General features: G+C 35.9%; 1 protein-coding gene across 3 annotated transcripts in view; it reads right to left on the reverse strand.

Moving 5' to 3' along the window:
* The window catches only part of LOC141812506 (uncharacterized), a 68,435-nt gene extending 49,628 nt beyond the window's left edge, over positions 1 to 18,807 (reverse strand). The window contains exons 1-7 of one of the 3 annotated variants that reach the window (XM_074700495.1): positions 18,681 to 18,807; positions 14,348 to 14,441; positions 14,204 to 14,266; positions 12,330 to 12,521; positions 7,964 to 10,129; positions 7,374 to 7,449; positions 407 to 529 (exon numbers count right to left, since the gene is read on the reverse strand). In XM_074700495.1, the coding sequence (XP_074556596.1) occupies positions 407 to 529; positions 7,374 to 7,449; positions 7,964 to 10,129; positions 12,330 to 12,504 (2,540 nt within the window). In that variant the 5' untranslated portion in view covers positions 12,505 to 12,521; positions 14,204 to 14,266; positions 14,348 to 14,441; positions 18,681 to 18,807. Of the gene's footprint in view, positions 1 to 406; positions 530 to 7,373; positions 7,451 to 7,963; positions 10,130 to 12,329; positions 12,522 to 14,203; positions 14,267 to 14,347; positions 14,460 to 18,680 lie in introns of those variants that run through there. The other 2 variants (XM_074700494.1, XM_074700496.1) reach the window with 2 other exon arrangements.
* Positions 18,808 to 25,338: the final 6,531 nt, after the last annotated feature.

Raw genomic sequence — 25,338 nt, forward strand, 5'->3', positions numbered from 1 at the left:
CATCAGAGTTAATTATCTTTTGTCTGATTAACAACCCTCTGTAGTCAAAATGAATCAGAGAAAAAGAATTATACTACCCAAGTCGAATCCTAAAACATAAAGAATTATTGATGCAAATAGCCAATGCCAACTTCTTGATGGAAATAGCTATAGAATTTCAAGAAAGCCATTACATCTTTCTGATTTGAAACTAAATTCGAGATATAAAGATTCATACCACCATGCTTAGAATAGTTCAAGCACATGATTCATGGCATAATGCAAGATATTAACGACAATCAATAAATATTAATTGTTAAAACAACACACACATCCGGAATCAAAGATGCCTGATGTATTATTGGCCATAGAACTCATTATTAATCATACAATAAATATTATCTCATTAGTCATAGAAAAAGCATACCTAGATACTGATGCAAGATCAGTTTCCCTATCGATACAACAGCACATTTCATGAACACAAACAAACAGCAATAATAAGATGCCTTCTTCTGCCAGATTAACATCAGCGAGCATATCCAAAGATCTGGAAAACAAACCACAGGTTCAAGTTAAGACATGTCTAGATCAGATGAGTTGTTAATTAATTGTGCAGTACCACATATTTCCGAACCCCCAATTAAGGAATCTATGAATATCTATGAATGTGCAGTGGTTGCTATAACCTGAATAAAACATTTGATTCAAAAGAAGGCATGGAAGAAAACACATAACATGATTTTTATCCATTTTCTATAATATGGAGTGTACACACATAGAACAAAGCATATAGCTCAAACTAACATGTAAGAAATTAAAAGCATGACAATGTTATACGATTACATAGGGTTACAATCATTACTTGCAATAGAAATGTTAGAGCTACAAGTAACTAACTGAAACCAACAACAGGAAATGGAAGCTAGAAAGAAAAAACAGCATACCCAATAGAATGCATACATAAAGCCCCTGATTCAAGGAAATACCAAATCATAATATTTACTTAAAAAGTCATGTGTAAGATAGCATAGGATCCTTGAAGTTAATATACCATAGACTTCATAAACATATATATACAAATATATAAGGTATTCAACAATAGATAATACATTTAAAATTATAATTAAATCTTTCTCAAAATGAATAACTTATGTCAATTCCATAATTGAAGGGGAGCCTTGACACAACAGTAAAATTGTTGTCGTATGACCTAGAGATCACGGGTTCAAGTCTCAAAAACAATCTCTTGCAAAACAAGGTAAAGTTGCATACAATAGACCGTTTCTCAAGATCCCGCATTGGCGAGAGCTTCATGTACTGGACTGCCTTTATACCAGTTCCATAATTGATGACCTTCAAAAGCATTTATATTATTCTCGGCATACTGTGATCATGGTTTAAAATCTCGTACCATGCTGAACAAAACGGTCAAAACATATCATTCCGGTAAATCCCCAAAACTCGATACCACTCGATACCAAGATTCAAAATCTCAATCCATGTCATAGTTTTGATCGTTGCTTGGAAAGATCCTATTCTAGTATCATGCCGACGCTCTAATGCATGATGTCAGTGACAGATTAGAAGTTGAAAGATGAAAGCGATGAACAAAGGAAGGAGACATTTTATAATAATTTATCAAAATGATATATTTTGACCATTTCACCTCGTATGGTACAATATTTAAAATCATGCTCGACATAGACAATGTCCCCTTCCTATTCTTTATTTCCTTTCTTCAACTTTAATCCATTACCGACACCATGACATTGACACAATATGAAAACAATATCGTTCCAATCAAAGACCAAAACTTTAACATGAATCGAAATTTTAAACCTTGACTGTGATAAAAATTAATTTTAATGTTCACTTAACCATCAATTCAATTTTCAAATTAAAGGATATAGTAATCAACTAAAAGCATTCAAGTTGTCATGCTTATATATTAACTTTTCCACGAGAGAGCTACAGAGGACATTTCACCTCTTGTTCAATTGCAACATTTCTTGGTAATTAGAAAGGGTGGCGAATAGAAAGAAAATAGAATCAAGGCTCAAATCCTCCAGAACCAAAATGTGAGAAGTAAAATTAGTTGCTCACACTAATTTCCACTAAGGAATCATGATGAAAAAACCTTGCTTATCGAAATCGATGGTGTAATTTTTTTGATAATCTAAGCCTTCGGTCCGACTAATCCTGTAGGTGGGTGGCCTTCCCCCTGGTTCGCCTACCTGGTAAATCTGGAAGCACAAGCAGATCCTGACGTGGTAGATCTGACGTGGTACTCCAGCATCACCAATGCAAGAGAATTGAACCCTCATTGCATGGGCTAACCGCCCTACCTCTTATCATTGCATTGTGCCCAAGGTGCAAAATTGATGGTGTAATTGCTCCTTATGCTTGGAGAAGTCAATCAAAGAAAGATGTTAACCCACCTAGCCCACCTAGAGCGAGTATTCATTGGTTGGGGAAGAAAGAATTATGGAATTTAATACATGGCTTAAGAAAAACTAAAACTTTCGGTGAAGAAGTTTTAAATTTTGTATGTTTTATATTTCTTTTAAAGTAGTCAAGATAACAATAAGTCTTTATTCCATTAAATGAGGTTGGCTATATAGATCATCCTATGTAATTGGGTTCGATCTCCTATTATATCATCCTTTATATTTAAATAAATTTTATCTTATTTATCACTAACCAAGTCTTTTTTAGTTTCTCTCTTCCTCGATTAACGTGTGTATTTATTATGATGTTACATTGCTTAACTGGGACATGGATTGGCCACCTGAGTATATCATATTATCTTAAAAACATTTTGGAGTTTTTGTTCAATAAGCAACACCCTCACTTTCTCCCTAATGTGCTGATTTCTTATCTTGTCAATCCTCTGTATCTGTGCATTTACCTGAACATGTTCATACCTGCGACTCTCATCTTCAACTCATGTACTCGATTCAAAGCCTAGCAATCAACTCCGTATAACATAGTACGTTTAATCGTCATTTTATAAAACTTTCCTTTAAGCTTTAAAGGTACCTTATGATTACAAAGGATATCTAATGTGTCTAATCATCATTTTATAAAACTTTCTTTTAAGCTTTAAAGGTACCTTACGATTACAAAGGACATCTAATGCATCCTCTATTTCAACCATCTATTTGTATCCTATGTAAAACATCTCTACCAACTCCTCCATCCTTGTACAACAAAATAATCCTAATTACTTAAAGCTCTTAATTACAAATAACTCGTAATCTCCTATCTTAATAATTGTCATGTTATGTCTATTACTACTAAACTTAAATTCCATTTAGTCTATCTTTACTCTACTAAATCTAAAATGTTTCACTTCCAATACTTCTCACCAAGATTTAAACTCAGCATTTACTTCTTTACATGTCTCATTGATCAAAATAATATCATCTACAAACTACATGCACCATGATAACATGTTTTTCATCCATGATTAATATTACAAAAAATATGGACTTAGAGCTAATAATTAATGTAACCCTATCTTTATAAAAAAAATGTTCTGCCTTGAGGCTTCGCTCTTATCATTATATTCTCATATGTATCTTTAATTATTTCAATATACGTTACACTAGCATCCTTCTTTTCTACAATTCTCAATATAATTTCCCTCTAAATTGTCATAAGTTTTTTCAAGCTCAATAAATATCATGTAAGTTTTCCTTCTTTTCATTATACTTTTTAATCAATTGTTAAGAAGATGTATAGCTTCTATCATCAGTCCCCTTTTTCTATCACTCTTTTTCAAAATTGTATAGTATGACTCATTAGATTAATGTCACTATAATTCGTATAATTTTTTATGCCTCTTTGTTTTTATAAGGGGGCCTAGACTAGTTACGCTCCACTAGAATAGGAACTTTCTTCGATTTCAATATCAGGTCAAATATCTTCGTAAGTCATTTAATAGTGTGTTTCCCTAGGCATGTCAATACCTCTATTAGAATATCATCGGGTTCAACCGCTTTTTTATTTTACATCTCATTTAAAGTTTATTCTCCTTCTAAAATTTAAATTCATCGATAGAAATTTAAATTTTTATACTTCTGTGACCTACTTAAATTTTCTAAACTAAGTTAGTCTAAACAAAAGTAGGAAATTTATGTTTAGTAGATTGCATTATTTGATATATAATTAGGAAATAGATTAATTTTAAAAGAATAAGTCATAAGTCATTTTATCATTTTACAAAAAGGGCTTCCAAACCCTCATGCATGATTTGAGATTCGTGACATAGTAGACATGTATTATTTAGATAAATTAGAAAAACACTATATGCCTGCACAAATAATCTTTATTTAGATAAATTAGAAAAACACTATATAATTAGCCCGCACAAATAATCTTTCCTATATCGGTTGAACTAACAAGAATCATGCTAATAAAAAACTCAGCATGCCTTGGCACATGACTTGCATCCAAATGAATTAAGAAATGTTTATCATATTTTTGTTTATCCAAATTTTACATTTAAGTAATTATCAATTAGATACAATTTTATTTTTAGAAGTGAATTAATTGGAAAATAATTATAGGAGTGAAGCTTATATGAATTATAAATTTATCTTCGCGCGCATAGTAGTAAAAAAATGAACAATTTCATCTTAAAACCCAATTATAATTTAAATAATTTTATTAGAAGTAGAAAAATATAGTGAAACATTTGAGCATGCTTTAACATGTGCAATGTGTTGAATATTACTATAGTATAATATGGGAAATTTTCATTCTACTATCTAACTGTTATAATTTTATTTTTAACAATAAATAAACTAAGTAAAAGTGTATTAGAAGAATAAAGCCCGCTTAAATTCTTCTAGGTATGCTTTGATCCATGTGAAAACTTAGTAAGTGTCTGCATAACAAGGTGTCAAAATTATACCATTTCAAGTGGGAATTGAAACTCTAGTATACAATCATAGTTTTAGCTTACCCCTAGTTATGTGGTTGTCTTCTCTTTTTTTCTTCTTCTTCCTTCCTCAGCCTTTGATGATACCATAGACTAGCACTTTAGCATGCTTCTGAATCCTTATTATTCCAATCAAATATCAAAACTCCAACAAGACTCAAGATTTCAAAACTTTCCCTTATATGAGATGGTGACCAACTTTGATAAAAAAAGAATTTTCTTCTCTATGTGGGAATTCTAATTCTTTATTTGAAAAAATTATCCTTTGTGTAGCATCAATTGGTATAGCTTTATGTGAGTTTTATTCGAACTTGGTGTTGCAATTAGATTGTCTAAAGAGTTTGTCAATCCTCAATTAAATCAAGCGAGATAGGTACAGATCTACCACAACATGGCTTCAACTTTTGATGTTATTAAATTTCTACATATAGTTTATTGCTTCCTGTCTACGAGTGACAAATTGTTCACATAGTCAAACTTCAATTTGGTGGCATAGGTTTCTCCTTAAGCTTTGCTTTCATTTCTTGTCATGTGTAAAATGTGCCTTCCCCAACTTTCTAATATCGCCTTCAATACCTTTCAAGCTTCAACCGTACTTTTAAAAGTCCTTCAAATTTTCCAACTTTGGCAAATCAAACTAGACTCTCATCCACCATGGAACATCAACTTTCACCTTCCATGTGATGTCTCTATTAGCATTTTGAGAACAGAACTTATTTAGATAAGGTATCTTGACATCAAAATGATGAGGAGCTTAGGATGGTAAGTTAGCTATTGGCTCATGATTTTTGGTGAATTGTATTAATATTCTTGTTACCTCTCAAATTCAACAATCCCTTCAGGGTTTAATAGAACTCCAGATGCTGCTCCCTCTTGATTTATTTTCTATATCACATTGGAGGAAGAAGATTTCTTGACTCAGGCTGTCAAACTTTGTTCCTTCTTTCTATCTCTTCATCAAGCTTCAATAGCAACTTAGCTCTTTCAATGACAGTCAATCTTCCTATGAAAGTTCTCCTATTCTTGCTGGCACAATGCCACCCTGCTCTAATACCAAGTAATGCATCATCTTCTTCAAAGGTAAAGTGATCCTAACTTTAAAAAGGAAGAGGAAGGATGAGGGCTTGACAGAAAAACTAAAGTGAAAAGAGAAGGAGAAGGAGAAGAGAGATTGATTTGGTCATTTTTGTATAATATATCGACTATTGGGATGACAGGTTTCTATAGTTTGAAGGGTCATTTTACTAACTTTACAGAAAGAAAAGATTGAATGTTTTTCACATGTCTAAATATCAGTTAGGCAGGAAATGCTCAGGGGTATCTTGTCACAAAATACTGGGGCTCATTCACTTGTCCTAGTTCGATCAATGTTTTCGTATACATAAGATGCATTGGCATTTAGCTTTGGTCAGAACAGAAATGAGTAGGATATCTGCTCTCTAGATTAGTTGGCTATACCAGCGATCATGACAATGATAAGCCACTTCTCATGGTGATAGGTAATAGGGTGCAAGAAATATTATATCATAATACCGGTTCCAGGATACATGCTGACTTGATTGGATAGTCTTATTCTTTTGTTAGAGTGGTTCTAGGCAATGACACCTAGGGTTCTCCAAACAATCACACTTAGATTGGGCAATTACACAATAAGCTGGAATCTTTACTTTTCTAGAATATCATTCATTATTCCAAAAAGTGTGATACAAGTTCCCTTCTATAGGCTAACCAAATACGTTAGGCAAAGTGGGAGGCCTAGAAACATAGGAGCTAGAAAATTTAATAGTTAAGAAACTAGCATGACTCTGAAACTAATAACAAAAGATTTTGACTCTAATACAGGTATCATTCCAACACTTCCTGACTAAGGATATCATCGCTATTATATATTTAACAACCAAAATATAATTGTAGCCTTTATAATGGGATTTTTCTTTCCACTAGTACTATTTTATAAATCATCTTGGAACTTTGATGAGGACATTTTGTTGTTGCTCTCAAGCAAGGGCCTTGTACAGGCATTTTTTAATATAGAAATCCTAGTAGAGAATCAATCTGGAACTCGCCCTTCAAAGTACAGGGATACATACCACATGGAAAAGGATAAAAAACTAAACACTACCAACACTCATGTAGCTCCAGAAACGTGCTTTAAGAACTGAAGTTAGACCAAACTAAAAGCATATACAAAAATAGCTATTAATAGCATTCATGGATATTGAACAACAGAGAATCATTTGATAGAGTAACAACAGAATCATTTGACAGTGCACCATATAAACTATAAACTGTGAAAAATTATTAGCTGTAAGGGAAATCATTATTGCAAAATCTTACACAAAACAGAAAAATCATTGGCATCTACAATTTAATGAAACTTTTACTGTAACAATATAACCAACTTAGCAGGTATTTCGGGGAAAAGAGAACTAAAATAGAATCTTACTGTTGTATTACATCAAATTTTAAGTGCTGCAGAGCCAGCTGCATCTGACGAAATCGAGCCTCTCTAAGGTCCCATCCTGTCATTAGTAATCGTTAGGGAGGCTACAACAAGGAGCTGCAAGACCAATTATTAGAAAATTCATAGGAATCAATTAATAACCAACAACAGATATCAATATATAAAGAGCATAGCAAAGAAAAAAAATAATTTTTGCACACCAGCAAACCCAAGTGAAGTTTAACGATCGATGCGTTATGAAGAAAAGGAAAGAAACCCATTGTAGCAGCTTACATAGTATGAGTTTGAATATGATGTTTCTGATTGTTATAGTTGAGTCACAGAAAGAGTATCTAGAAGTAATCCATTTGTAACAACTCCTTAAGTAATATCAAACTGGTCCCCATGTGCTAGCAAATTGCTGGCTAGGAACTCTAACAACAGATACTCCTAAAGCTAAAAAAGGATAAAAGCATCATTTTAAGATTCATAATTTGTGAGTAAGCAAACCAATGTGGGTGTGAAGACCATCATGGAGAACTAATATTTGATTAAAAACCAAAAATATCAAGTATGTAGTTAGTAGTACTTACCATTCTCCAAACAGACATGCTCAGCTTCTTTAGGCCCATCAAATAATAAAATTCTATCTAAAACTTCAATTTGCCAAGGCCTCAACGACTCATTAGATTTGCATGTCGCCAGCATGCTTGTACTATCAAAGTTGCAACTAGCAAAATCACATGGTGGTGAATATCTATAAGGGAGCAATTCAGTTGAAACTGAAACTGAAGGAAGAACAACAGAGAGGCCATGTGAAGTAACCAGATACAAAAACCCCTGAAAAATACAACCAAGTGATTCTCCAAGACAAAAAGAATCATTTATTGCAGAAGAGCACCTTCTGAACTTCCTATGTGAATAGAAGTTTCTTTCGTCAAGTACTGAACAATTCAAGTGGATGTCAGTGTGGACAACTCTGTGCCCCTTCTGTTCCTTCATATTGCAGCATTTGACAACCCTAGTAATACCAAAGGGTGAAAGGCATATACAGTCATCATTTACTCTGTCTAAAGGTAAAATAATTCTTCGCATAGGAACAGAGTTTTTGGATCCACAGTTACCAATTCTACTATCATTTACTGATGAACTAGTAGCACCAAAACCACTTTGAAAAGTATGTGATTGCTTTCTTTCACCAACAAACTGTTTTTTGAATCTTACTCTTTGCTTAAGATTAACCTGATCTGTACTTGCAAAATATTGACCTAGCACAGTTGAATCAGAAAATTCCTGGGCATCAGATAGACCAATAAATGACTGCTGAGCACCTACAAAATAACCAGCAACCTTCCAACCAGCCAACAAGCCAAGATCAGAGTGCTCAAAATGAGATGTCAATTGTTTAGGCTTCTGATGCTTTTCTGAGATATAGTCACCAGCATAAACTAAATAAACTAGCCCATGCATATCGACTATGGCTAGATGCAATGAGTGGGAAGTCACCACCAATTTTCGGAAAGTTCTGATATTTATGGCATTTGTACCATGCTCACCATCACTTAAATTTGTCTTTTCAAAAGATGCAAACCCATTAAATGGCAACCATCTATCCACTTCACAGCACTGTACAGTATCAAACTGCGCTATGAGCTTACCAGTGTCTGCAGCCCACATTCTGACCAAACCACAGCTGTTAAGGCAAACAAGATAGTTGCCTGAAAACTGAAAGTCGGCCCATGGTCGAACTCGACCAGAGCCAGGGTATGAATGCTCAAGGTTAACAGAACAAACCCACTGCATGCCCCACCTGTGTAACATTATAACTACCACAAATGTGTTATTTGAATATTCAACACTGTTTTCACAACTTTCAATAGAAGAGTCAGCAGAAGTTGTTAATACCAAACCGATTAACTTATGTGAAGAGCTTGAGAACACCTTTGAGCAATTATATGAAGTATCTTCTGGTTTGATTTTGGATTGGGAGTTGCCTGATAATTCAGATATGAATTCATCATCAAGAATCTCATTTAAATTCCTACCACTATGGCTCTCCTGTTGATTTAAAGGACAAGTGCGAGAAAGAAATGCCAAAGAGCTGTTATATATGTTAAAAGATACAACATCCGCTGCATGAGGAAACGATGATTTTGGAGGAAACAGACCTATGTGTTTATCACCAGACTCACTCATATCCAATTCACTAAGAAAAGAGCAAAGCCAACTCTTTGGTCTGACACATGATGACTCAGCATCCCCCATCTGATTATCAATATGTAATTTTCCTGAATTTCCAGTTTTCGCATCTATCTCACAGAAATAGTTACTATTATTAGAATGCAAGAATTGCTCATTTGGAAGTGAACTAGGTATGGAACTCCACCTCATCCACACGCCGTGTGTGTCTCCATCTTCAGGAGATGATTCAATTGTATTGGTATTTTCATTGCGAAAAGCATGAAGAGTAATGTTCTGGTTACTTGAGACAATAAGAAATTCTCTAAAACTATAATCTTCAGGCCGACCATATGAATCACCATAGTGTCCCCAAGCCAATGAGTTCACATTAGATATCACAGGGTAACAATCAAACACCGAACAAGTTCCTTTTTGTCTAATGTCAGAAAAGGGAACTTTTGTCCAATCGACCACATCATGAAATGAGCCTGGTTGAGCATTTGCTATTGGTGATAGAACAGATGCAGCGGAAGATGAACACAAATCATCCCAGTTCGCCAATTTGAATGACTCTTTTCCTGTAGATATCAAAAAGCATAATAAAATATGAGGACAAAAATTGCAAGCAAATGAAGAAAACTGACTATTAAATCACAGAAAATAACATAATATACTTTAAATTCATGCAAATTAGAAATGGGTATTTAAAAATTTATATTTAGCTATTATCAAAAATTGAGATACATTCTACCATTAGTAGAACCAAGAAGTGAGTCCAAATGAAAAAATGTATCTTAAAGACTACCCTATGATAGCTGACCCCACAAACATGAATTGGTAATGAAGATGATAATGGCAATGACATATACCATACTTGTGAGAAATTTATATATTTATAAAGGTATTAGTGAAACTTATATTGAAATAATTAAATATATATATGAGAACGTAATAATAAGAGTGAAAACTCCAAGCGAATTAACTGAACTATTTTCTATACAGAAAAGGCTACATCAAGGATCAAATCTAAATTCATATCTTTTACACTAACCATAGATAAGCTCATTGGACACATCCAAAACACATATATGTTGTTTGTAGATTACATTATTTTGGTCGATAAAACACGAGAAGAGTAAATGTTAAATTCGAATATTAACGAGAAACACTGAAAGTAAAAGGTTTTAGGCTTAATAAAGACAGAATATCTAAAATCATTTTTGAAAAAAAAAAGATGAAAGAATTGATAGAGATGTTTTACATAAGATATAAATAGAATGATTGAAATGGAAAGGGCACCAGCTATTCTTTATGATTGTAAGAGACCTCTAAAACTTAAAGGGAAGTTTCAAAATAGCGGTTAAACCTATTATGTTATGTTATGTTACATCATATGTTATATGGAGTTCAATGTTGAGTTATAAATCCAACACACAAACAAAAGATAAAGAGTCGTAGAGATAAGGATGTTAACATAGATATACAGACATACGAGAATGGACAAGATAAGAAATAAAAATATTAGAGATAAAATCAAAATTATACCTATTGAGGGGAAACTTCTAAAGGCGTGTTTAAGATAGTATAGACATGTAGTTAGGCGATCGATAAATGTCCAGTTAGACGATGTGAGACCAAAATAAATGTGCACATTAATGAAGGAAGAAGGAGATCAAAAAGAACTTGACTAGTAACGATAAATCAAGATAAAATTCATTTAAATATGGATAGGGATCAAGCCCAATAAAGTAGGAAGATCCATATAATCGACCTCACTTAATATGATAAGATTTTGATTTTTGTTGTTATTGTATTAGTGAAATCTAAATTTTTGCAAAGCAAATATGAATTTACCAACTTTCCTAAAAATATAACATACCCCCATGTATAAATGTTACGTGACTTGTTCATGAACTTTTTATGAAAACATCTTGATCTCCTAAACTTTCAGTGAGATAACTTTCTATGAAATTTCAATTATGTTGTTCCATAAAATAAAATTTGATTCTATTTGGGGATTAAAGTGCATGGTTTATTGCTTCTTAACATCATAAATTTGGTTTGTATCTTGGAAACATTTAGAAGCTTCAAGATGTTTTGACATGAATCACAATGACCTAGTTGTTCGCATTTTGTCATGGAATCACAATGGCCTAGTTGTTCTGCGAACAACTTTGGTATATGGAAAAGGGCCACTTTTTGTGTTGGGCAACATGGCTGTTCTTATCTTGGAAAATATGGCCAGCATTTCATTTCAGAAATATTATTCCAACTCAATATAAATGATTTGAGAATTTCAGTGACCAAACTCTTAAGCATTACAGACTGTCTACATGAAAAATGATGAGATTATGTCTTTGTATTTCTAACACTAATAATACGGTAAACTCAATGATATATCTGGTTTGAATTTTCTATTATCAAGCTATTTTACAAAACAACTTGTTTATATGAACATCTAATATTTATGTGCTGGCCATTAGACATGTTTTTACAGTAATAATTGTGTTTTAACTCATTTATGAGTATGAGATATTCTCCGGTGATCAATTTGATTTGTATAAGATATTTGCGGAAGTTTCAATTACCAAGCTAGTTTGTAGAACTTCTTGTTTATATAAAAATCTGTTATATGTTGCACTCGAAATGTTTTTGACATAGCTAACATATTTTGTTTCTTCCTTTGCAGAGTTGCTCTGCTCAATTTTAAAAAGCATACTGAACCACAATGAAGAGATTGCTAGAGTTGGAGAAAAGTGAACGGGATTGATATAATACCAGAAACTAGAGGAAGTAATACAACTTCCAAATTAGACAGCAGAAGCAGCAGCTCTTTAGTGGGTGAAATAGAAGCTGCAGAGAACTCTGATAGCTGTAACTGACATTTCAAGTGACCCCAACTCTGCAATTTAAGAATTGCAGGACCATCTCCAGCTTCATCAGAAAAAAACATTTTTTTCTTGGCTTTATCTGCAAACCATCAGATGAATCAGCAGAAGCTCATTTTGACTCATCATCTGAACTCGGAAGGAAAATATATATATGTGATAAGGAAACCCTACAAAGTTGTTAGAAAATAGAAATATAGAAAACTTGACAACAATGGTTGTATACAAGTCAGGAAGAGCAAACAGTCTTCATGTAACATGGAGACACAAAGTAAGAACACTATACTGATAAGTCTATAACACTTTCCTAAAGTGCCTTTTCTTCATTTATGATTGCCCTACCAACCGTGTAGGATCTTTCTTAAGAATCAAAAACCGGTGAGTCCCTGGATGGCTCTCATTCAGTCAGATGTCCCTAGCTGGCACTCATTCAGTTAGATGCTCTTCACTATAGACACCACCAAGAACTAGAAAGAGGCACCACACTCCTAATCACTTAGTGTTGTTCTGTCCTCAATGTCCTCATCAAACAGAGATTCTTTCTCTCACATAATTGAAGAATACAAACTCACTAACAGATTTCATTAAATGCACTCAGATATACCTAATTTTTGTACTATTTCATTGCTGAAAATATATCTTTCTCAAAGCACTGATTCCTGTTTCCAACTGTTCTTATTTTATTCCATTTTTAATTTTTTTTTTTCTAATCCAACTACATTAAACCTCAAAGGCTTATTTAGCCATTAATGGAGTTAATTTAACCTTTGATTCCACCAATTAATTCCTTTCTCAACCCCCAGTGTTGTAAATAGGAAAAAAAAGATTAATCCATAATGTTCTCTTTATTTGATTTACTTCAAAACATCAAATGAAAATATAAAAAAAAAATCAGACAATGTTGAGCATTACACTGGTACATTCAATAGCAAAGCTTATTAACGATAGAATGACCAAAATCCAGCTAGTCTATATTCAATTTTGGTGAATGTAATTTCACCTACGAACCAGACATAATAGTCCTTTAGACACACAAAAGCAACAAAGAAAATAGCTTTTCATTACCATCACATCTTACCGCAACCAATTGACATTTTAATTGAGTTAAGCACTCTATTTTGCTCCACACACCATCCCAGATGCATAAATCTAAGAAAGATGTGCTACACTTACATAAATTATTTTTCTTGTCCTCAGCTATGAGTAAATTGATCCAGTGTGTTACAATTGAACAGAAGAAATCATGATGCAAAATATTACAAGAGAAGCATCATTGATGATAGCTTCACCCAGGTGATTTGGTTCAACCAAAAGAAAAATATAATGGTAGTCAACATTAATCTGACTATTAACAAACATTAAAACTCAGACCACCAACAAAAGTGGCAGACCAGATTGTCAACCTCAGAAATGCTCCTTCCATGGCAATCAAAGAAAAGGTCTTTCACAATTAGATCTATGTTTTTCATATGTAACCAAGATTCAAAATCTCGAACTGTGCCGAAGTTTTAATTTTCGAATTAGATCTATGTTTTTCATATGTAACCAAGATTCAAAATCTCGAACTGTGCCGAAGTTTTAATTTTTGACTCAAATGATATCGTGTCGATATTTTGATGCACAGTGTCAGTAATGGATTGGAGCTGAAGAATAAAAGAGATGAAGCATAAGAACGAGTTTGTGCCGAGTAGATTTTAAATCTTATACCATGTCAGGTGAAATAGTAAAAACATATCATTTCAATAAATTATCAAAACACAATACCACTCAGCAGAGACAATGTCCTTCCTTTGTTTCATCTCCTTCTCCTTCAACTTCAATCTGTCACTGCACCATGCATTGAAGTGTCGGTATCTTTCCGATCAAAGACTGAAACTATGACACACTCAAGATTTTGAACCTTCGTACCTAGTAATATCGAGCTTCGATGATTTATCGAAACGATTCGTTTCAACCATTTCACTCGGCATGGAATGAGATTTCAAACCATGTGTGTAACCACCTGAAAATCAGCATATTGCTTAAAAAATGAAAGAAGTGAAACCTAGTTAGTAAACCTTCTGCAAATAAAGCAAAAAATGATTCAAGTCCTACATTCTAGTTATTAATAGTGAGCAAAGATATAGTTAAAATGACAATCAGATCCAAGAATAGTGAAGATTTCATACTACATATCACAATATTGAGGTTGTCAAGCAATTTTCATGTAAAATATTAATTTGAAACCACAAGTTGAGGTTATAAAACAATTTTGGTTTAAAAGATAAATTTACAAACAGATTTCAATACAGTTTGCAATGTTAAGTAAACAGCTCAGTACCAACTTTACCAGCATAACTTTTTTCTCATTACAAAGAAAATAGACAAGAATCCTATGTTAGAAAATTAGTTCATTGCTTGTGGCCATGTTTAATCATGGTGTTTCTATGGTGTTTTGATATTAGACTTTTTAGTTTGATGTTTTTGCCAGGGAATGTGCAGGATACAGTCCTAACTTGTTAGGGAAATCTTGATGTGCAAATGACAAGCAAGCTTGATAAAGGACTTAATGAATTTTGAGTGTTTAACCGTATGGTGTCTACCTTGAGGAATGATAAGGATCTTGGAGCAAGATTTTTGTCTTGTTTCTTTGAGTTTGTTTCAGATAAACCTGGTAATGATAGAATTTAACCTCTACATAGGGAGTGGTACCTAGAGAGCTCATTTAGGCAACCTATGAAGCTTTTAAAGAGTGGTACCTAGAGAGCTCATTTAGGCAATCTATGAAGCTTTTAAAGAATCTATAACTGGTAGTCAAGGTTTAGGTGACTAAATTTTGTATTGATCAACCAAAGATTACTCACTATACAAATTAATCTAAAAAATGTTAAGTTAGGTCGACCTATCTTGTCCAAGGTAATCAAAGCCTTTCAAGTCAACCAAGATTTTGAATGTTGACTTCCAACAGCCATAAATGGCTAGTTTTTGATCTTCCAAAGGTAAGGTTTTGATGGTCCACCAAAAACGAAAACATAACCCCACAAAGCAATACTCACACACACATACATACATACATACATACATATATATATAACCATCTAGCTTAATTATAAAGCCACATAAGTTTTCTGGCAAAGATTTGCATGAAAAATTACACATGTTTTCTTCATCATTGTTAAAGTGAGATTGTCAAGGGTCCTTTCAGAAGACTTATTCAATATTTCATTCGCTCATCAAAAGCTCTCTCAGTTATGTTCCCATCGCATCTAGAGTTAATTTCCATGTCACAAGATAAGGTGTATGTTTTTTTATTTACATTTATTGTATTATTGTAGAGAGTTGATCTGAAATTCAAAGTTTGATCATCTAAAATTTCATAGATTTCATCGAGATTTCTATGAATTGTTAAGTCTAGTTCTATTACCTTGTGTTAAAGTGTATTTAGTGATTATGTTTTAAGTTGTCACAAGGAATACATAGGATCCTAAAGTTCTAAGTACATATCTTGTTAGCATTGTGTTGTTTTTTATTTCCATTGCTTATTATCACAATCTTGATGCATACATGGACAAAATTCTAACATTTGAATTTAGTATTACAATTGAAATAAAAGTGGGGGATTGTCTATTGACTCTCCTAGACAGTGTCATTTGATCCTACATCTTTACTGCCCTTCACATGAAATTCAAGTATTTCAATTTCAATTAAAATTGATGCAGCCAAGCCCTTTAAAAACCCAATCAGAAGTTGAATTACTTAAAGTTTTGGAAGGAAGCACAAACAAACTGCTAGATAAATAAAAAAGAAAAGTAGAAAACTGTGTGTGAAGAATATAAAGCCAGCAAGAAATAGTAGCTGGCCACAAGCTAGATAGATGGTCAATGAAGTAAAGAAAACAAATCTCAGATGATTCTATGTCAACTAACAGAGGGCATAAAGTTGTGTTTAAAATATTAAAGCTTTCTGTCATCTAAGAATGGAAGAGGGGATACAGAATCATGACAAATATTTGGCATTACTTGATAGCAAAACTTCCTCTTACCAGTTCCAAATTCAAATTACTGATTGATAAGACAAGCCTTATTGTAACATTCCAGAATTGTTAAACAGGGTAGATAGCATCATATTAAGCTTGTTCAGTTATATAAGAAAAGAAGCAGTGTCACATGAAAAAAAAAAGTTCCCTTAATGAAAAATAAGACAACCATTAGTTTGTACATATTCATGTAGTATTTAACATATATTGCTTATATATTACCCAGTTTAAATGGGCAAGTTGACTGCCACTTTTCAAGCATAAAAGGTACACTCTTAGCTTCTACTATAAACAATATTGCAATTTGACTTTTCTTCCTATATTATCATGAAGATCATAGATTACTTAGGATGTTGTATATGAACTTGTAAACTAGATGAGCTGAGTAAAGATCAACAATGCTCAAGCTTGCTCACAACAAAAATATTAATGAGTTCAAGTTGAGCCCAAGTTCAACCATGCTCAAAGGTTCATGCTTAAGATTGACACAGATAGTTTTTGAGATTGAGTATTTGTATCTCTCAATTAAAATCAAGCACAGGTTCATAATTATGCTAGAACTCAAATGAATAAAGAGACTAAGTATAAATACTTTTAAAAACACTTAAGCTTTTCATAACACACTTTTAAACTTGAGTTTAAGCAAATATAAACTGATGCTACAATGTGCATAACAAATTTGATAAAAGAATTAAAAATAACCAACATTTATATGCAATGTGCTAAAAAGAATTAATAATTTTTCATCTTTAATTCTTTATGCAATTCGCTTTTTTATTTATATATTTGTACAAACTAATATATCTTCAAATACATAATTTAATATACACATAAAAATATCAAGTATCAATTACATTGAACGCTGAAGAAACTTTTAAATGATCTCGATTATTGTTCATGAAAGCTGAAGCTTGTCATTGATTAGTTGAGTTTACTTACATTCATATTTCGATTGTTTTGATATCCAAGACTAGTAAACAATTAGCATGTTCATTTATTGTTCCAAATGAACATGGACAGCTTTTAAGGAACACTTAGTTTGTTTATAGTCAAAATGATGCATTAAACATTAAAAAAACTAAGAAGAAGAATATATATAGTGGGAAGCACAAATACCCTAGTGTATATCTCATAACCAAAAAAGAACAATTGTGTTAACTCCATTAAGGGTCATAATGTTATCTGCAGAACAACTGATCTTTGCGGTTCTGAGTAAATGGTGTCATATTAAAGTGAATAGCTCCACCAGCAATTGACATCAATGACAGTATACAGAAGAAATTATGATATAGGCTAATAACAATTAGAAAGCCCAGTTAATCAGAACATGCAACATGGAGGTCTGAATAGTTTTCCTCATGTTGAGAAGAATTATGAGCTAATTATGAACTCTTGGTAGCAAATCCTACCGCTAAATGAGGATTAAATACAGAGGATTGTAAAAAAAAGGAAGTTTGGAACAGAAATTTCCTAAATCAAACACGTAACTTTTAAGATTAATATGGAAATAATAGAATGGATGAAGCACCAACAAAAGACCATAAGTCAGGATTCGCCAAAAAAACTATGCAATTGGAGAAGGCAAGGAGAAAAAGGAAGAAAGCGCGTGTTACGATCCCCTGGGCAAAGGATCGAGTCCACGAGCATCGGGTAAGAGGTTGATGAATTCTCTCTGCCCATGCTGTCATCCTTTTCCGAAGAACCGGCAAGATTAGCGAAGCAGGCGTGAAACCATTGGACGACCGGAACCTACAAGAAGCGGCTTGGTTCAGGAGAAGGAGCCGGTCCAGTACGAGGTGATCTGCTGGAGGCCGCAAACACAGGTTGTGAACGGGCCGCTTGCCTCCCGATGGAAGCCCTACGCGGTGGGGCGGTTCATCCGGAGGAGGGTGGCGCGGGCTTCGCTTGGGTCGCGACTGTGTCGGCTAAAATTTACTAGTAACGTGCTCCTCCGCAGTTTCTTTCAGATCTATCCATACCTAGTGGCCGTTTCGTTTGCCTTCTTCACCGAGACAATATCTTCGTTTTCCGATCATTAGCTTCTTGCGCTCTTCCACGTTCGTAGCAGAAGGGAGAAGCACAAGCAAGGAAAAACTGATAGGAGGTGACTGAAGGCGATAGGAGGAAGTGCTTGAAGAGGGCAGACGTGGGAGATGAGGCGTGTTGATATCAAGAAACGGTTCAGTAACTGGACAAAAGAAAGAAATAGGAAGGCTTAAAACGTACCTCATCGGAGAGAAGGGCGATCTAGGCTGCCGGTGATTGACGTCGGTGGTTCTCTCTTCTGCCGGTGACTTAGGGCAGGCCAGACGGCGACCGGGAGAGGGGACAGAGAAGATGCGTGCGGAGAAAGGCTTCGCCGAGGAAGTATGAACTTTAAAACGTTGAATTGCCATTATAACTTAGTTCGACTCGTCCGTCCCAACCGAGTCGACTAGCGAGTCCAAACCGAGTTAATCGAGTTAATTCAAAGTCGTGCTGCCATGATTCCGTCCGACGTGCACGAGCTACGTCCACTCCTCGTGTATTTAATTTATACTTTACTTACTATAGATAAAATTAATTTTTAAATTTATTTATTCAAAAAAAATAGGGCATCAGTTTCTTGACAAATTTAAATTTCCATTTAATTTAAATCTAACATTTTAAATTTTACAAACATCTCACGTAAGAGAGTGCAATACCTCAAGGTATAATTGAATTGATTATAATGGAATAGACTTATTAAAATAGGTAAGGATAGAATTTCGATAAAATTGAGGTAATGTCCTTTTTTATCATAATCAATTGTAGTTTTTCGATTTACTTCATCATAGATGATTATATAACCGATAATATAAAATCGTTCAAATAGAAATTTTACTTTTTATTGAAGTGAAAAGAATGAGAGTGCAATGTAATCAACTATGGCAGGCATTATTCCCTTACATGGTAGGTAGCAACATCATGCAATTTTTATAATCTTATTATTATATATCATTTGATGGTTCCAAATACTCATGATTTAAATTTCTAATTACTATATATTATAAGAGTTTTTTTACTGAGCAAACCAAAATGGAGATTCGCCTCAAAAATTAATTGAGGTTTTATGATCATATCTATGACGATAAAGCTATGGGTCACGTTAATTAAAAAAATAATTTTCGTGTAATTTTTTTTACATTAGTTTTTCTAAATAACATTTGAATAATCATTTTTAGTAAAAAATAAAATTCATCACTTTAGCGGTTTACGATTGATTTTATGTAAAGAGGTAAATCGAGAAGTTACAATTGACCATTACGAAAGAGGACATTATTTCAACTTCGTCAAAATTTGATCATTGCTCATTTTAGTAAATCTATTTCGCACTAAGTAACTCAATCATGTCCCGAGAACATGTGTGTTTATGTTGAAAAGGGGATATCATGGCCCCCACTTCTTAAGCTTGTATCTACTTTTGTGGACTAATTATACTCGCATATGAAATATGATGGGAAAAAACGTATAGTGATAACATGATAGATGTTAGGATCATCCAACTCATGGGAATCGGCTCCTCAAATTTATTTTATTTTTTTAAATAAATTTATTTTATAATTTTATAACGGCTCTTTTAAAAAAATAAAATCAATAAAACATAAAAAATAATCATTATTCAACCGTTAATTTTTATTTTAAAAAATCTATAAATACATTTTTAATATTTTTTCATTTATCCTACCATTTTCTACTTTTTCTTTCTTATTCCTTTCTTTTTATATTTATATTTTTATTCGAAATAGATGTAAATTTCAATACTTTTACAAATCTTTTGAATTCTCCAAATAGGAAAGAAAATATATCTTTCCAAAATACTCATATTCATCCAAATATCTAATATTTTTAATTTTTCTCTCACATACAATACCCTCTAAATTTCTAAAATATTTTATATGTTCCATAATATCTATTCCGGCTAAATACTATGGATGGTCAAGCCACCAATTAACGAATCATCTGATGCAGGCAATCCTGTGACCAGATCAAATAGAGGGCTTCCAAAGCAAGCAAACGTCTAAAGGTTCCTGAAATGCACTCACAGATGTTGGACTGGTGCCGGAGAACCCTGGCAAACAACTCTGACGCTCAAGTTAGTGTTCTGAAGAGGAATGAGAGAGCAAGAGTAAGCGATAAAAGTAGTGAGAGAGTTTCATAAGACGGACCTCTTGTATAATGGTGAGTTACTCATTTTATAACCAACCTTAGGGTTCCGTACGCGAAACCGGCTGTTGTATGCCTCGGGCCCATACACAATTGCCGGAAGGACCTTCATTCTGTCTCCTCTATTTCTAGCTGTATACGTAGGGGAGACACGTAGGGGAAGCTCGAGTCTGATCCCCCATATCTTCCTTATGGTAGTGCGGGTAGGCCACGAGGTTAGAGGAAAAAGCCACTTATAACGACTGGATGCGCCTTTAATGCGATGACGTAGCAAGGACTAACGCGCAGAGGAAACCTTGCTCATGCTACTGGCTGGCACCTTCCTCTTACAACGGCGATGCCTACAACTAGTGTCAGAGGGTCATAGTTAAGGCTACAGTCTGGCTTGACAGAGGTGGAGTGGCCGGGTTCGTATATGGAAGTGAGAGGGATTCGATGAAAGCATCTGAGGGGAGCCGCTCGCCAAGGCGTTAGAGAACAAGTCGAGAGTTCTCCTTTGCCAAGAGGGGTTGTTCACTGAGATGAGAGTTCTCCTTTGCTGAGAGGGTTTGTTCATCGAGACATGCTGAGACGATGTAATTTTGGTGGTCAATCATTAACCGCCGATTTAGGATAAATTATCAGAACATTTCCAATAATGATGGAACAATCTTCAGAAACTTCATAAGCTCTCGAAAATTGACAGACAATCGTCAAACGATCAGGATTTTAATGGTCAAAAACTATCTAATAATTAGAAATAATTTCCAACAATTAAACACAGATTTTTGACAGTAAAATCCTAATACAACCCTCCCTCATCACACGGCCGGAAGAACAAGACTTCACACAAGTCCTTTCCAACATGGCTGAAACAGAGGGCTTCTCTTCCTCTCCATCATTGCCGAATCAAGGAGGTCTTCTCCTCTTCTTCTCCAGCACTGTCAAATCAAGGAGGCCTTCTCCTCTTCTTCTCCAGCACTGCTATGTTGCTTGCGGCCTCTGTTCTGTTGCTTGCGGCCGACACATGCACAGGCAGATGGCTCGAAAGCTAGGGTTTCGCTTGCCACCCTCTACCTCACCACGACCAACTGCACCTTGCTCCTCTGGTGGATGGTCAGCAGAACAGACGGAGAAGCCACGACGTTGTGGAGCAGCTAGGAAGAAGATGAAGAGGTAGGGTTTTCGGTGCCCCCTTTGGTTTCGCGATGCACACCAGCCGGGAAGAAGATTCGGGGCTAACAGGTGGTGGTCGTCGATGGCTATTGCTCGATAAGGCGATGTCCCCGCACGGAGTAGAAACCAGCATGGCGACGCAGCTAGCCTAGGAGAGCGGCGCGGCAAGTTGAGACCCTCCTCTAGGGTTCTGTCGTGCGAGAGAGAGCGCCGAACAGGGCATCCTTCTTTATTTTATTGCGCCTCACAATTTTAGGTTTCCCCTGAAGCTTACGTGGCTGCCAGCGAACCGGAAGAGAAAACAATGAGCGGCCTGAATCGGAGAAAACTAGGCTGGACCGGACTGGGCTTTTAGGGTTACTGTAGCAAACTCGAATTTGTTTTGGTTCGTTTAGTTCGCTAACCAAACGAACTCCAATTCGACCCAAATTAATTTTTTTCAATTTATCTTCGCAAGACGAATCTATTCATCTATTCTGTTTTGCCAAAATCTCTTTCATCATGAACCAAACCAAGTTTGTTCAATTTGATTTAAAATTGAATCATTCAGTTCACTAATCAAACGACCTCTGATTTGAATGAAATCGGTTTCGTTCATTTCATCTTTGTAACACGAATTCCATCATATTGTCCTTTATCTGGTCCAACCAGACTTTGTGCCTCTCGTTTTGAGAATCTAATTCTCAAACTCGTTTTAAGTCCTTCAGAGAACTTGTAGTGCGTGTGACCCAATAGGTTCCCGGCTATGTTGGTCGTTCATAATTAATCATTAATTACGGAACGATCATGAGTGACACCTAGTAGTACATCATGATCCCCAATTAACCGAAAAATCAACGATTGATTCCAGAACATCTTCTAAACCTTTCAGCAGCTACTGAATCGTGCCTCGTTCCTTTTACCGTCTTATACCCGCTTGGTTTAGGACATGATTTATGTGTCGGTCCACACTAGGCTGACTATGTCACACCTAGCCCAAGCTGCTTTCTTGTCCTATGGATTCAAGTTACTCGTACACGTATCTAAGAGTACCGTATTCTTTAACATGTAATGCTTTGGCCAAAGACTTTTAGTAACAATCCTAACAAGCGGCCGCAGGGTATACGTCTCCTTTTCTAATGAGCGGTGAATCCTCTGTGGGCTATTCAAACACTTTCAGACACTTCAACTTATACCCAATTATCTCGGATCCGTATCTCCTCGGAGATGCTTGCTTAAGATGTCAAAGTATAAGTCTCCATGGCCAAGATGACTTAAATATCGTAAGTTAAAGAAAACTCGCACTTAAGCTGCATTGAGATCTTCATTGACATATGAATCGAACCATATGAAGTCTCATGGCAGGTCACTCCAATGAACTAGTTACCTTTAACCAGCATCCACGTTTAACTCTCAACATCTAATGTCGACAGCAGTGAGATCAGCTGCTTGGCTAACCAATGAGTTCAAAACGTACTAGTCTCGACAGAATCGATGACGTCTGCGCTCATTAATTCCTCGACTAGGGATAATTTCAATACGTTCATAATTGTACATGTAAAGATGCTCACGAGTTGTGATCCAATCACAAATTTTCTCAAGCTATGAATCATATTGCGGACATTCAGTATTTGAATTTAAGATTCGATCAAATACATATGGAATGTACACTCAAATAGTGAATTACTATTTATCTAATAAATATTATAACCGTAAGGCGATTGCCTTAAAACACCCCTCAAATTAATACTATCCGCCGAGACGTTAGGAGGTGAGACGAGAGTCCTTCTTTGCCAAGAGGGGCTATTCCCCGAGACGTCATAGGGCGAGATAGGCGGGGCAAATGCCACAGGCTAAGATGAGGTAAGGGACGCGAGTGACACCTCGGCCTCAGTTTTGATCCTGAGGAGACTCGAAGAAAAACCACGTCACCCGCCTTGACTCCCCGTATCATAAGCCTCCCCTCAAGTCTAGTCGAAGGAGGCGTAGTCCGACTGACTGGACTGATTGTGGTGACGGGACCCAGCAGCAGATCCAACGGCTCGAAGGATCACAAGGGATCCAATGGTGGTGACATGTCCTCCGGTGTTTTGGTTGGTAAGAGAGAGAGAGAGCAAAAAAGAGAGAAAGCCACCTGTCAACCTCCTGTCGCTTCATCTCCTAATCGCCGTGATCTATGATCTTCCGCTAGCTTAAGTTTGAACAAATGCACTGCGGGGTGCATGTAGGTTGCTCCTTCTACCTTCAATCCCTAACTTCGATCCGCCTCCGCGCTTCTTCTCTTTTCTACTTTCTGCAACCTTAGCAATGGCCGAGGCGGTGATCACTGACCGGTGGTTCGATCGAGAGCAATCATCCATAACCTTAGCCACGCTAGAGTGCTTCAGAGAGGAACATGGCGTTCCTTCTGATCACGAGTTACGAGTCCCGCTGTCGACAAAACGGCCAAATGACGCGCCCACCGACTTTGTCACCTTCTTCGAAAGCTAGTTACAAGACGGGTTGTGGTTTCCTCTTCTGCCTTATTTTCAAGAGTTGTCGCAGTATTTTCAAATCTCTCTTTCACAACTGGCTCCCAACTCCTTTCGCTTAATTAGTAGCGTCGTCATCATTTTTCAGCTGTATCAGATACCTCTAGAGCCGATCACCTTTCATCGCCTGTTCTATCTCCGCCAAAGCGAGCTGGGCGTTTTCTTCTTTATTGCCAGGTCTAAATGCAATTTTCTGGGAAAATGTCCCTCGAAAATCATGGCTTGGCAGAACATATTCTTCTTCGTGAAGCCTCCTCAGCCGTAAGCTTGGCCCAGTCCCTGGTTGGATACTCTTCCGGCATCCCCAGAACTGAAAGACTATAGAAGTGAAGCAGCGTACCAGTACATGTTGGACGTATTGTCGGGGCTGAAATTTAACGCAAGCTTGTTATCGAAGGATGAGGCACTACTGCATCGGATAGGGTTGAGTCCGATGGTAAAAACCATGAGCTTGCCCTTGTAAGAAATCCTGTATTGGGCCTCTACCAACGGCAAGCTGAAGTGGGAAATGGTCGTGGCGGCTAACTTGTTGCTGCCAGGGGACCCACTGCCGGAGTCTACTAATCTGCCATCGGTGTCCGCCCCTGATGAGGCCCAAATGAAGGTGAAGGGAAAGGTGATAGTCTTTGCCAGCGCGCCTGAATCGAAATCGTCACGTAAGCTTCGGAAAACCTCGCAGTCCCCCACTAAACCGGACCCCTCGAAGAAAAGGCCTCGAGAGACCTCAGCTCTGACGTTTGCTCGCGAGGGGTCACCAGAGCCTGCACCGAAAGGGACCTCCTTGATGCAAACTGAGACAATTGTGGAGGTTCCTCGACGGCGACAGAGACTCGTTAGTTTGCGGACGAGAAAGAAACGGACCGGGATGTGGAGTCGTTGTCCACCACAGGGGGCGACGTGGAGGAAAGAATACCACAAACCTCCTCTGGGATCTCCGAAGCCGTCACGAGGGAACCCTTATCTTCTCCCGCGCCCGTCGAACCAGCGACCTTGCTGTCTAGTGAGAGAGTCGAAGAAGAATCGACGTCGGCAGA

This window comes from Curcuma longa, chromosome 19, assembly GCF_044706935.1.
Source record: "Curcuma longa cultivar G26 ecotype Majalengka, Jawa Barat chromosome 19, ITB_CL_G26_1.1, whole genome shotgun sequence".
NCBI lineage: Eukaryota > Viridiplantae > Streptophyta > Magnoliopsida > Zingiberales > Zingiberaceae > Curcuma > Curcuma longa.